Below are 14,452 nucleotides of genomic sequence, written 5' to 3'. Positions count from 1 at the left end.
AAGTACAATGGTTAGCATTCACGTTGCAGTCTTATTTTTAGCAATAATTTCAAATGGTGATTAATTTATTTCTCTAATGCAAGCTTTTGGTTTTGTGGTGTCATTTTTCTGTTGTCTTTTATTTTCAGTTTCATATTTTTTTGTGTGCCAATCTAGAAAGAGTTGTAGAAGGATGTAACTGTTTCTTGACTTAAAATTACCTTAGTAACTTTGGTCCACTCATGATTCTATTGCTCTAACAGGATTAATTGTTAAATCTTGTTTTGCAATGTAGCTAATAAACTTATATTGTGGTTGCAGTCAAGATTGGAAGGCCTGGATACAGGGTGACAAAGCAATTTGATCCTGACACAAAACAGAGATCTCTTCTTTTCCAGGTCCTTATATATTCCTTTAAACTGTTTGGTATATATTTTTCAATATATTAGTTACAGCTACATTTAACTTTTGCTTAATGTTGAGGTTAGATATCCACATCACAATTTGGTTGTCATGTATATTGTATCATGCAATAGCTTTAACTTTCTATGGTGATCGTGGAATATGTTGCAGATTGAATACCCTGAAATTGAAGACAATTCGAAGCCACGGCACCGTTTTATGTCATCCTTTGAACAGGTACACTCTGCCCATGGAATTATTTCTGTTGCTGCATGAATGTCTCCCAACTATAATTTGTATGCTTGGTCATTGATTACAACATATTTCGTACTCTCTCCTGAAGGCAAAACACTAACCTCATTTTGTTCTTGTTCTTTCTTCCCCGTTTTTTGGGTACATAGAGGGTGCAATCCTGTGATAAAAGGTACCAGTATCTTCTGTTTGCAGCTGAGCCATATGAAATCATTGCGTTTAAGGTACAGTAATGTTAACATAATTAATGTTGTCAACCTTTTCTCTTCCGATTATTGTAATTTTCATTGTTTGTGATTGTCTATTCACTTTTCAGGTTCCTAGCACAGAGATTGACAAATCTACGCCCAAGTTCTTCTCGCATTGGGATCCTGACTCATAAATGTTCACGGTTCGTCTTGATATTCAATGATAATTATTTTTTAAACCTGATCTCCCAGACAATTCCTTCACCTCCTTCATGTTATTTCAGCTGTATAAGTACTTGATCTGTTGTATAACAATTTTATCTGACATCATATTTGTGGACTGCACAGTTGCAACTGTATTTCAAGGTGAAGCCACCAGAAACAAATAAGCCTCCACCTCCACCGGTTCCTGGTTCTATTGCCAATGGCACTGCCGCTCCAGGTGTTCCTCCGAGGCCCTTGCCTCCCCCACCTCAAGCTCCGCCTCCACCACCACCACCACAGGGGCTCCCTTCTGGTGCACCTATTGGAAATCCTCCAAGAGGTCCACCACCTGCTCCAGGATCTGCACCACCACCGCCTCCATCAACAGCAAATGGTCCTCGGCCCATGCCTCCTGGTGGTACTCCTCCAGTCCCACCACCACCTCCAGTTGGTAGCGGTACGATGGCAAATTTCACTCCAGGCACTAGGCCCCCCTCGATGATGCCCCCACAAGGTTTTCAGGGCCAGCAGATTCAAGGCCAGGGGGTTCATCCTCCACCACCTCCACCCCATATGGGACAACAGCTCCCTAGGCCACCAATGTCTTAGCATCTCACAAATCTTCTGTGGAGTTTTGTTGCTTGCTTATGTTGATCTCAGAGATGAATTAGCTACAGAATATTAGTAGTTTCAGAATTAAAGCGGCTGAACAGTGGAAAATATTAATATTTTACCAATGAATATGGGATCTAATTTATTAATAAGCTTTAATGTCTAGGAACATTTGCGTCCTTTTCATGCTTTGATTCTCTGGTCTGTGGCAGCTTTTCAGTTGTTGGATGTGGTGAATAGGATGTGTCATGTGTGTCTGGTTCTATCATAGGAGTCCCATGGCAAGTTCAAAATTTGAACTCTATATTGCTTTATTTACAATCTTTTGAATGCCTTGGCTCCACAATAGATGATAAATCATGTGGATAGACTACATTTCATCTTTGAGAGTCAATTTATGGCCCACAATGTCCAAGGCTTTTCTCTGAAAATTTTCAACATATCAAACCAAAAAATTATTTTTCAAAACGTTGAAATAGGATACAGACACATGGTATTGCTTCGAAAGTTAATTTTAAAATCAAATGATGATGTGGATAATATGTTCATAAAATACTACGAAGTAGTTAAAAGGCTGTTTAAGTATTGAGAGGATCAAGAATACACCTCCAAACGGTGACTGACTGCCAAGAAATAGAAGATTCAAACCAAATATCAAGGACCCTACTCACCTTGGGTGATATAGAAAACTGAAACCAAATAACAAGGACTCTACTAACTAAGGATGTGAATTTGAAATCGAAACCGTTTATTGAAACTGAATCGAGCCCTTTACAGCGAAATTGCAAAACCGTTTAGTAAATGATTCGGTTCTGGTTTCAAGTTTCAGGCCGATTAGCTAAACGGGTTGAAATCGAGCCGTTTAGTCCGTTGGTTTGAAACCGAATTGAAATTGTGAAAATCGAGCCGTTTAAACCGTTAAAACCCATCTAATTAACTCGTTTAAAGATTAAATAAGGTGGTTGCAAAATATCATTAGTATCTCATTTGATTCAAAGATTGAGTGTTGCAAGCGTGCAAATCATTCTAGAGGTAGTTTGCTCATTGTTTGGAATGCCGATTAAATTAATCCAACGCACTAAGTAGAATGTATACTGATAAAAATGTAATTTTTTCTTATATCATGGCATATTAAATATATTTCTCAATATTATAATTCATTATTTGGGGGGGGGGGAGAAAAAGAAAATCCTTGCTGTAAGCATTACTTACTGATTTGTTAAATGCGCTTGAGACTTATTAGATGAGCTTGAGACTATTTTTTATCAAAATATTTTCTTTTGCTTAGTTGTTTGGTTGATTTAACAAAACATAATGGTTTGCATTTCACATTCTCAAGATCAAATCGTTTATGACTAAAAACAAATTTTAGTAAACATGCGAATAAACTAGCAAACTGATTGCTACCGTTTAAAAACCATATGGAACAAACTGAAATCGAAACCGTTTAAAACCGTGGAATCCGAAATCATTTACTAAATGGTTGTTGTTCCAGAAAGTGCAACCGTTTAGTAAACGGTGCGGTTTTGGTTTCAGCCAAAATATATGTGAACCGAATTGAACCAAACAGTTTAAATTGAAACTGAACCAATTAACACCCTTACTTCTCACCTTGGGTGCAACTGTCATAAGATGAAAAAAAGAAATAAAAATATTGTACTAAAATCATATTCGTACCAAATAAAAAAGGATAAATTACAACGCTACCCCCTGGAGAATGTCACAATTATATGATCACCCCTTTTGTTTCACCAAATTATACTCAGACCCCCTACCGTCAGTCACTGTTAAGGAATAAACCTTATATGCTGATGTCAGCAATTATATTTTATTTTAAATACCAAAATGCCCTTATTAAATATGAAGCACCTAAAATACCCTTGTATTAAGTTACTAACCCATTCCAAGACCTAATTTACCCAAATCGTGGGATTTAGACCACCAGCGATCGTTCAAAACAACGGTGGCGGCATACGATGGACGACGACAATTGCGTTTCTCATTGCAAGGCACCAAAGCCTGTTCTTGAGGGGCAACACTACTAATCTTGGTCTTCTTCTCAAGCAGAGGGCGATAACAAACACCTGTGTACTTTTGGAGGAAAAACAAGAAAATTCCGGCAAGTAAGAGGGTACAGACAGCAACAATTCTGACACCTTAGCAATAGTGTGATCAGAAAAACTTGAAGACGATGTCTGTGAGTTTGGGAGTGGCAGGTTAGGATTTTTACAAGAAGTAGGAAGAAAGTTTCGATATTTTGAGGGGAATTCAGCTCATAAATAAGAGAAGGGGAGAAGGCCAAAGGAAGAAGAAGATGTGACCTCTCCTTCCCAGCCATGAGAGCAACAACAAACATAGAAGAGTTGCAGAAGCAGAGGAAGCTGTTGAAATTTTCTATAGTTTTGGAACGGTAGTCATCAATTTCTCGTCGTGCTTGTGGTGGGTGTGAGTCTGTGGTGGCCTTAGCCCATCTAGTCTTTGGATCTTGGTGCTTAGTGGGCTTCATTTGCTTACTGTGAGAGGATTTTCTATTGATTTAGGGATGTTTGTTTATCTAACGCCCCTCCCGGCTTGGATTGTTGATCGATTTATTTTTGGCAGTGAGAGAGAGAGAGTGTGTGTATGGAAGAACAGAGAAAAATCATAAGAACAGAGAACATTGAAAAATCAGGAAAAAAAATTAGATGGAATAAGAGAGAAAAATAAAAAAAATAACTTAGCTCTACTTCTGCCGGTGATGAAATGAGCAGCAGTCGTCGGCGACGGACGAAACAATACTCGACTGGGACTGATGGAGCTAAACTTGGCTGAGACGGTTTCAGATGAACTCACAGGCATGGAGAGAAGGACAGAAGGAGAAAAGGGGAGAATGAAATGGGAGAGCCGGTGAGATAGAGGGGTATTTTTGAGATAATGAAAATGGGTTATGTAATAGTCTTTTACTCACAAGGGTTAAAGAGTCATTTCATAACATCATCTAACAGAAACTGATGGCAGGGGGTTTGAACGTAATTTGACATTTAACAAGAGGTGTTCTTATAATATTGACATTTTTTAGGGGGTGGCGCTGTAAATTACCCAATAAAAAATGTACCATATACGTACAAAGTCGGCATGGTATCAATATTGAAATGTAGGCATTTTTTTTTATGTGATACGAGTATCGAAATCGTATCGAATACCGTACCGGCATTGCCTCAGGTAGGTTTCACTCCACAACTTGGTAAAATGCCCAAAACCAGCTGGAGGATTTCCAAACAGGCCTGTTGGGCTGGGATCACAGGCTTATTTCAGGTCCAACCAGGATGGGTTTTAAGCAAATAAATCAAGGCCTTTCCTAGGTCTTGCCCGGGGTCTAGCCCATGCCCTAAATCTATTCCGGCACAGATTGTGTTTATGATTTCTTAGTTGAGGAGGCTTCTGTAATTTCCCAGATGACTAAGTTACCATTTTAGCCCTTCGGAGGGGTATCATATGGATTAGGGTTTCCCGTTCGTTCCCCTCCTAAAACCCTGACCTCTATAAATACCCATAGACGGTTTAGCCGTCAAATTTGCGACACGCGAACACTGAAACAAATCGGCGAAGGTACCAGAGGCCGAGGGCGAAGATGAGAGCCAAGGTATGGATCTCGCAATCCTAAATCATTTCATTTTCTAATAATCGCTTGGTTTGGATTCGCATTTATTATCTTCTGTTTTTTTTGTAGAAGCATTTGTTATTTCATGGAATGGATTTTTGATCGATCTAACAAACATTTATTCTGAAAGATTGTATTTGCTGCCATATTTCTTAGTTTTCTCAATGATTTTGTTTTCTATTGAATAATTTGTTCTTGATTTTCTGGCTGGTTGGTTCTTGAAAACCAGGTTAAAGGTTAGGGTTTTTTAGTTTCCTTTGTTAAATCTAGGGATTTTTTTGGTTGTTTTTGCTCCTTATTCTTGCATCTTTACTTGATTTTTAGATTTGTTTAAATTTGGTTTATGACTCATGATTCTTTGTGGGAACCCCTATGCCTGAATTTCGATCTCCTAAACGCTTTGATTGTCCTTTAAAACCAGGTTAAAGGTAGGGATTTTTTTTCAGTTTCATTCCTTGAATGTAGGGTTTTGTAGTTGCTTTTGGTACTAATTCATGCATCTTTACTTGATTTTTAGATTTGTTGGATTTTGGTTTATCACTGATGATTCATTGTGGATACGCCGATGTCTAAGTTTCGACCTCGTAAATACTTTGACTGTCCTTTAAAACCAGGTTAAAGGTTGGGTTTTTTACAGTTTCATTCGTTAAGTCTAGGGTTTTGTAGTTACTTTTGGTCCTAATTCATGCATCTTTATCTGATTTTTAGATTCTTTGGATTTTGGTTAATGACTGATGATTCTTTGGGGGAACGTCGAACTATGATTTTCAACGACGTAAACACCTTGATTGTCTTAATGATGTATTTTTTTGTTTCGACTTGGTGCTTCATTTAGGATTAATTCTATATGTTGTCATTTATCCCAGTTAAATTGTTGCTGGCTTGTTTAGTTTTTTGGGATCTTTTGTGCTGTTGCCTAGCTTTCACCTGAAATTTGGTTATTTTGGGTTACTGGTTAATTTATTGGCAATTGCATGTGCTTGTAGGTATTGTTTTTGGTATTAGAGGAACATTAGTAGCTCCTTGAATTCTTGCATCATGGATTTTTTATTTTTTTTTGGGGGGGGGGGGGTTTGGGTACTTGATGATCGGGTTTTGAAACCTCAAGCAACAAAACATGTTGTGCTTATCTTAACACTTTTGGTTATTGTGATCATCCATAAGTTAGGGAGTCTTGTTTTTATGTTAGGTAAAAGTTATGGGTATCCATCCCTTAGTATATATTTGGATTTAAATTGTATACTGAAGCTTCTTAAAACCTTGCATTAAAATCTTCATTAATATTCTGGTTGCAGTGGAAGAAGAAGCGCATGAGGAGACTCAAGAGAAAGCGCCGAAAGATGAGGCAGAGATCCAAGTAGATTGGAGCAGTGGCACATAATAGACACAAAGATGGTTCGTTTTATGCAATTCCTTTCCTCCTGATATGGCCTTCGTGATGGAGGATGGAGTAGTGAAAGACGGGTCATTGTTGGGTCTATATTCCTTCTTTTCTCTGTTTTGCAGTTTAAAACTGAGTAGGCTATAGCCTTTAATACCGAGTATAGACATGTATTGAGTGGTTCCTTCTTTCAGTAAGTTGTTTCGGTGTATCTGGATTCGTCAACTGGGTAATGGAATTTGTGTTTTGAGATTTTTGTTTCAGTAAGTGGTTCCTTCTTCTTTGCTTTGCAGTATAGCCATTCTTTGTTTCTTTTACTTGGAATTTGTTTTTGTTCAACAGAATACTCTTTGTTGGCTGGTTGATTTCTAGTTGGATCCATTCCAAGTTCTTGATTTTTTCTCAGATGCACGATTGATAAAACTGCTCTTGGGTGATTAAAACGGATTGCGCTTTGTCCAATGGTAAGGTGTTAATGTTGCAATCTGGTGGTCAAGCGGTTGAAATAACTTCTTGACATTCTTAGGCCACAGAGAGGGGGGGGGGTTTCACAGACGGCATTGGTTTGATGGGTCGGTAGAATTTTCCTGCTACAATAGATTTTTCAAAGCTGAGGCCTTGGGTGATTCATGTGTATTATGGTAGCCAGCTTGTTATCATCGCATTACAAAACAAAGAGAAACAGAGGACCGAGTTTCCTTTCACCCAGTGTGAAGAGAATTATTGTGGCAGATTACATTGGATGAAGGAATTCTTTCTTTTTTTAAGTCTGAATAGTGTTATTCAATACCATGAAAAAATCAGTTTCCTGCCAATTTAAACACCGTTGGCCAGTAAGCACGATTGGTTTGCTGAGCCAGTCATGATCAAGGATTAAAGTATATTAAATTTAAGATGCATGTCAAAGGATATTGTATGTATCATATTGGTTAAGGATTAAAGTATATTAAATTTAAAATACGTATTGAAGAATATCATATCATATTGGAGATATGTTAAGATATGTTAAAAGATCAATAATTATTATCGGTTAACTGAATCGAAAATATTTTAAATCATGGTTATGACTTCCAAATCCAAGAACTCAAAAGAAACTTTTTCTTTTAAGGGCGGAACTTAGGCATCATCTGGATCTTCTCCCCATGAGGTGTCTCGAAATAAGTGATCTAGATGATACGGTTTTCTCTTTTCTAAATTCCCAAAGGGGGGAATCGGAAGCTGAACCACCACGCCCCCCCCTCCGACCGCCCCCCCCCCCCCCACCACCCCACCGAAAAAAAAAAAACCCCCAAAGACATTCATATCAGATGCCATGAGGTCCTGTAATGAAATGAATCCATTTAAGGTGCTCAGCAGAGGCAACTTTATAGAATTAGAATTTTCCAAAGTGAACTGTCAGTTTGATACTAACATTAAGTAGCAAATGGATCTAACTTGACCAAACTCATAACATAGATCAAGCAGAGAGATGGTAGCACCTGGCCATAGAGAAGTGGTTTGTGGACAGATTTCATTGGTGTTTTGGTACTTGTTGCTAGGCGCTTTTAATGGCTAAAATCTGGTATGCATCATCACCGTGAAGGTTGAAGAAGAAATTGAAGAAGTAAAGGAACAAGGCTCTGAAGGAATTCCTTAACAATTGCAAGAAGCAAGAAAATAACAAGAATTATTTTGTTGCAGAAAATGTTGAAAACATATTTGTGAATAAACCAAACTCAACTGTAAGAAATGAAACCGATAATTTGAGCCGTTTGGTTAGCAAGGACGTGGTGCTTTAGGGCTTGAAAGAACCTGAATGGATCCCATTGTTTGTTGCTTGTCTGATGAGGCTATGGATACCAGAAAATCAAGATCCCCACCCTGAAGCATTTTTCAATACTGTCCCTTCCACTCTATAAAGAAGTCATTTCCTAAGGAAAAAGTTAATTGTGTCTTGCTGACATTTGATAATAAGTTTAAGCATGTCAGAGGGCCTTCATCTTAAGCAGTTATCATTTATCAATGTGCAGAAGATCAAGGAATTAGTAAGTGAAAACTCCAATAATGCAAGTGCAGTACATACATCCTGGTGTGCTACTTAATAGCAAGGGAAAAGAGTAGCCAATTTTCCTTCATACTAGGCCAACATCTGACGAGGTTAAAGGGAGGAAGGACAACTTTCTTAAAGCTAACTAAGCCAAGTACAAGGACCAACGGATAAGCCTTGAACAGACACAGAGGAACCTCAATCAATGGTTGTTACGGCACCTAGCTAGGTGAACCAAGCCTTTGAGGGGGGCAAGATTTAGGCGACACAAGCAAGGCGCCAGTCCAGACAAAGCCACCTGGAAGCCTAGGCGTTCCCTTGACAACTATGCCTCATTCATGAACCACGTGACAGATTTCCATAATCTAAACCAGAAGGGACAAGATAATGAGCTAAATTATTGTCACATCTTGGACTATAGACAGAATTGTGACTGGAAGGTTAGACAACCAGAATCTGACAGCACACAAGATTTAAATAACTACCATGGCCAACGTATCAGATTTGACCCACTCAACAATCTTCTTTGCATCCATCTCTATCTAAATCCCACCCTGTTGTAGTTCTCTGGCTTGATTCAGTGCTTTTGATAAAGGCCCAATCTCCATTCTTTGGGTGGTGCCTCTCTACCCTGTGGTCTGCACATTTATGCTGCAAGCAAAACTTGATTTTGCCATTCCTGAAGATCTATGACATGCTTCCATCTCCTCTAATAGAATAAAAAGCTCCATCCATATTTCCTAGCTCTGCCCAACTCGGTGGTTGTCATGATCCTTATAGAGACCAAACTCTTCCGGCACTATGATGAATAGGGTCAATAAGACTTAAGATTCCCTAACCATTTTATTTAATTTCATACAATTGTCAAAAAGGATTAAACGCCAGTGCTTGTAAAACAGAATCAATTCCTTTCTGCAAAAATATGGTTCACCATTATACTCACAAAACCCACTAAACACTGAACATAGGGCTTGCTTAATCTCAGGGAGATTCTGTGATGCACAAGGTTAAGAAGAGAGCCAAAGATACTGAGTAGTGAGGTCAATGATAAGAATTGATGTCTTCCAAGGGAACTTAAGAAATGCGGCATTTCAGAAAAGTGTGATCATTGGTTTCCACTTTCTTCCGCATAGGAGAAACAGTTTCAAAACCCCGTGAAAGAGTTTACGTGGTTAGTTATCCTTCGTTGCCTTAACCCATGAGATTAATGTTCCTCCATAATGCATGTATTCAATGAGAACGTTCAAAATGAGCAATAGTAGCACATTTATTAATGTATGAGGAAATATTCATATTCAAACAACTTCAGATTCATATTCAATATCTTTTCTGATATTTTATAACAAGTTTTAGCAATAGAACCGTTGGAGAACAGAACTAGACAGAATTAGAGGGTTCAAGACATGAGTCTAATTTTATTTTTCTTTCCCTGAACTCTTCTGTTGTTGGGAGCATCATGTGTCATCTTCTTCACAGGATGCAAGTGTACGTATGACAACAATACAGAGATCTACTAACCAATAAGAGTATTTCTTTAGCATCAGACACTGCAGAAAGCAGCCAGTATAATGCGCAAAAGCTATAACAAGCTTTACAGATGGAATATAATTCTAACCTGATTCCCACATCTCCTTTGAATTATTAATTCTGTTGATGGTTGTAAATGCATGAACCCAACTGATGTGAAACAGAGAATCACAATTAAAATGGAAAACCAATCTCTCCCAATTGTTTGGCACTTATCTGTTTGTGGTTTGTTTTACCAATCCAGCTGAATGATAACCAAGGCACTAATTTTTACAAATCAATATATGAAGGATGTACTTGAAATAATCTCACCTCCAGAATAATATTAAAGCTTGAATCTTTTCTTTTCCCGCCTTCAAACAATCTTGAGACCAGTATCAAGCTTAAAACCCAAATTCTTCATGCATCACTCAATAGAATTCATGCTTATCTTCATCTATCTATCAGAATCTGTTGCTTCAATCATTTTTGTATTGATCAAATTTTGTGGTCGTCTCTGGTTTACTGTGCTAAAGGCAAAGCTTTCCATGAGTTAAGGAGTCGATAATTCCAGATCATATTGCATCACAATCCTTTCCACAGTATTTAGACTCATACCACATCTATGATACAACTCCCTCAGAACCTCTATGGCCAACTTTATTTCTTCTTCATGGGCAATCCCTTCCACTACGATAGTATAAGCTGTCTCATTAAGCATGTCACCCTTCTCAATCATCATCTCAAACACTCCTAGTGAAAGATCTATCCTTCTGGCCCTGCATAACCCAAGTATAAGGGCATTGTAATTGTCAATAGCTGGTCTAAAATCATTCTCTTCCATTACTGTAAAAATTTCAATTGCCTCAGCTAGCATCCCCTCCATATACAGGCCTCTGATCAGGAATGAGTTGGTATAGAAATCAGGAGTAAAAATCCATTCTTTGTCATCTCATATATAAGAGCTGAAATGCTGCCATAGTGTTTCCCTTCCTACACAAGCTTGATATGACATTCCTATAGAAGTCATGCATGGAAGAGTTTGTTTTATTACCCAAGCTTTGGATAATAGAGAAGGCTTCCTGCAACTTTCCCTCCTTGCAGAGCACAGCAAGCGCATTGTAGGTTCCATCATTAGGATTACAGTGCCGATACATCATTTGGTCTAGACACTTAATCACAAGATCTATCCTCCCCTCCTTACAGAATTGCACAATTATCGGGTTGTAGCTTGCACAATTTGGCTTAAATCCAAACCTCATCATCTCATTCAGGACCTCAAGAGCATGATCAGTTTGACCCTGTTCAGCAAGTGAACCAATAAAGATGTTGTATGTAACTACAGATGGGGTGCAGTCCCCTCCGTCCATCTCAGCCAGAAGCTCATTTGCTTCCTCCCACGTCCTCTCAAAGCACAAATTCCTCAATAAAATGTTGGCCTAAACGCCTTCAATGGTAAACTCCTGAAGAATTTAATCGCTTCCTCAGTTCTTCCTTCCTTGCATAATCCAGTTAACAGAACATTGCAACTAACCAAATTAGGCTTTCCACCTTTAGCAATTATCTCATCCAACAGTCTCATTGCGTCATCTACCCCTCTCTCCCTGTAAGCAGCTTCAAGTAAAAATGAGTAAGTAAATACATTTGGGACCAGCCCCTTGTGCATAAGTTTATCCAAAAGCTGCAAACTTTGTTGCAGGTTCCCTTGGATACAAAGCCCTCTAACAAGCGAATTATAAGTAACTATGTAGGGTGGACAGCCATGTTCCTCCATTTTCTCCACCTACTGCATTGCATACCCAAAATTTCCTCTTTTACACAACTGGTTCACCAAGTAACAATAAGACTCAGGATCTGGAGTATTACCAGAAGTAACTATAATCTCCTCAACTCTAATTGCTTTTCTAAGTTTTTATTGGCCTTGCACAGATCGTGCAATAGCTGAGTGGACTGAACTAAATCCGGCTTTTCCCCCTTACCGACCATGAACTCCAAATAAGAAAATGCATTATTGAGTTTGAGTTCTTTGGTTCTTGGATCATTTTTCCCATTCCACCAATTGGGCAGATTGAAAAGTCTCCCCTTAGGAAAAATATTGATGTGCCCAGAAGCTAAAACCCTAGAAAACCCCTTGTTCAGTGAATGAATCTGAAGATTTGGAACCTGAGAGAAGAAGCAAAAAGCTTTTCTCGTATTGTCTGAAGATGGGTTAATGAGGGGAGACATGGGGTGTAGAAGGGCTGCCATAGCTGGAGATTGAAAAGATTTCTGAAGTGAAACTGAATCAATATGCAGACGCAAGTGATTATTCACCTCAAAACATTATAAATAGATAAGGTTTTATGACAAGGGACACTGGAGGAACAAAAGAACAGATTTAGAAGAATCAAATAAATGGTAGTTGTGTGGGTGAGAGAACACACATGATTGATTTGAGAATAAAATTCATATCAAGCAGTCGTTGTAGTATAGTGGTAAGTATTCCCGCCTGTCACGCGGGTGACCCGGGTTCGATCCCCGGCAACGGCGATTTTCTTTTTAAATTTGTGTCAATTCTTTATGACAGTTCAATTATAGCCGGTGCAAGACTTGAAATTGGTCAAGCCCGAGCCCAATCAATTCACACCGCACAAGACCTTGTTATTTTTATTTCAAAAATATAAATATAACTTTATTCAAGAAATGAGGAATGAAAATCCAGTAATACAAGGTTACAAATAGATTCAGTTCTAGCTTTATAAGCTAACTGATAGGCTATAGAATCATGTTGTGGCATTGATTAACCATATCAAAAGATAGAAACTCCTGACATAAGTGTTTTAAATTCATCAAAAAATTAAATTACTCTGATGTCCAACTCTTACTGTAACGACCCCAAATCCGGTCAAATTGTCTAATTAAGGGGGTAAATTGATTATCATTTTTCCGTTCCTTATAAGACTCAAATCAAGGGGAGACAAGTTATCTAATTAAGGGAGACAAATTGTATAATCAAAGAGGCAAATGGGTAATACTTTTGGCATCTCCTTTTAGCCTTGCTAAGCAAATTGACAAGGGAGAATGCTGATTGGGCTTAAAGATTTTATTCATTCTATGAATTAAGAAAAGAGCTTGGGAAATAAAAAGAGAAGATGATTAGTTGGTAGTCTCTCACAAGGCTACAGATTTTGAAAAGAGAGAGAGAGAGAGAGTGGGGCACCTCATTTTTTTCCCCTCTCTTGGTTATTCAAGTGAAAAAGAGAAGAAGAAGAAGAAGAAAAAGAAAGGTCCAACATCTTCCCTTAATTTCGTTCCATTAGGAGGGAAACGTTCGTTTTAAGACCTTATATCTAAAGGTTCTTTTTTTTTTTTAGCCTTCTGTGAAAGCTGTAAGTGGTTTAATTTACTCTCTACACGGTTTTCTTTTTATATAATTATTAACATGTGGTATAAGAATTAATTTGTATGGTTATATATATTAAAAAATTTATCATTTCTTTAGAATTGTAAATTTATTTTCTCATGAAATTTATATCTCTTTATTGGGTTTTGCATTTCACGTTTAATAAATGAAAGCATATTATAAATTTTGTTTATGTGTATTTCATTTTCGTTTCGGATTCGTGACTGTTACATTATGTCCTTATGTGGATTTTTGGATGATGTATGCTATCATTGAATGCATTTTGTTTGTGTAAAAGCCTCACTATCGATCAAGGTCACACTACGGTGTGAGCCGTAGTACGGCACGGGACGGGACGGGACGATAGAGTATGTTTTACGCCTTACAAAAACCAATGGTGTGATTGTAATATCTTGCATATGGGATGGATGTGGATCAATGTCACAGTACAGTGTGAGCCGTAGTACGGTACGGGGGCACATTCCATTCCCATATGTTGGAACTATTATTGAACTTATGAATTATGTGAATGGGTTAACACACCGATCAAGGTCACAGTATGGTGTGAGCCGTAGTACGGTACAGGACGGTGGTGTTAAATTTCATTGATCATGATTTGTGATATCTATTATTGTTTGATTGACTTGTTAGATTTTCTTTTATTTTAATAATAATTCACATTTCATCTAATTTTTTTATTTTTATTTTTATTTTTTTTTTATTTTTTTTTTTTAACTTGTGTAAATTATGTTTTCTGTCATTTACTAGGCTTCCCCATAAACTTACCTCTTACTATATTTTAGATGATGTGATTGAAAATCATGGAGAGGGAGATGAGGAGCCTATTGCATGTCTATGGTTTAGGAAGGATGAGGGTGGT

At 37.9% G+C, this 14,452-nt stretch overlaps 2 protein-coding genes, 1 long non-coding RNA gene, 1 other non-coding gene and 1 pseudogene across 4 annotated transcripts in view; 4 read left to right on the top strand and 1 right to left on the bottom strand.

The window, feature by feature from the left end:
- Positions 1-1,015, top strand: part of LOC122064861 (splicing factor 3A subunit 2-like) — a 6,456-nt gene extending 5,441 nt beyond the window's left edge. The window contains exons 2-5 of the mRNA XM_042628643.1: positions 301-377; positions 553-618; positions 783-857; positions 950-1,015. Coding sequence (XP_042484577.1) covers positions 301-377; positions 553-618; positions 783-857; positions 950-1,015 — 284 coding nt within the window. The remainder of the gene's footprint in view (positions 1-300; positions 378-552; positions 619-782; positions 858-949) is intronic.
- On the top strand, positions 225-1,786 carry LOC122064860 (basic proline-rich protein-like). Its single transcript, XM_042628642.1, has 5 exons — positions 225-377; positions 553-618; positions 783-857; positions 950-1,024; positions 1,170-1,786. Exons 4-5 carry the CDS (start codon positions 1,016-1,018, stop codon positions 1,632-1,634), a joined length of 474 nt encoding a protein of 157 aa, XP_042484576.1. The 5' UTR covers positions 225-377; positions 553-618; positions 783-857; positions 950-1,015; the 3' UTR covers positions 1,635-1,786.
- A 2,428-nt stretch (positions 1,787-4,214) lies between these two features.
- On the top strand, positions 4,215-6,921 carry LOC122064856. The gene is made up of 2 exons (XR_006135842.1): positions 4,215-5,259; positions 6,573-6,921. It is a non-coding gene; the product is annotated as an uncharacterized LOC122064856 (long non-coding RNA).
- Positions 6,922-10,365: 3,444 nt separating this feature from the next.
- Positions 10,366-12,473, bottom strand: LOC122064855 (annotated as a pseudogene).
- Positions 12,474-12,647: 174 nt separating this feature from the next.
- TRNAD-GUC lies at positions 12,648-12,719 on the top strand. Its single transcript has one exon. It is a non-coding gene; the product is annotated as a tRNA-Asp (tRNA).
- Positions 12,720-14,452: the final 1,733 nt, after the last annotated feature.

Source organism: Macadamia integrifolia, unplaced genomic scaffold, assembly GCF_013358625.1.
Source record: "Macadamia integrifolia cultivar HAES 741 unplaced genomic scaffold, SCU_Mint_v3 scaffold1796, whole genome shotgun sequence".
Lineage (NCBI taxonomy): Eukaryota > Viridiplantae > Streptophyta > Magnoliopsida > Proteales > Proteaceae > Macadamia > Macadamia integrifolia.
This window is presented reverse-complemented; position numbering and strand designations above follow the sequence as displayed.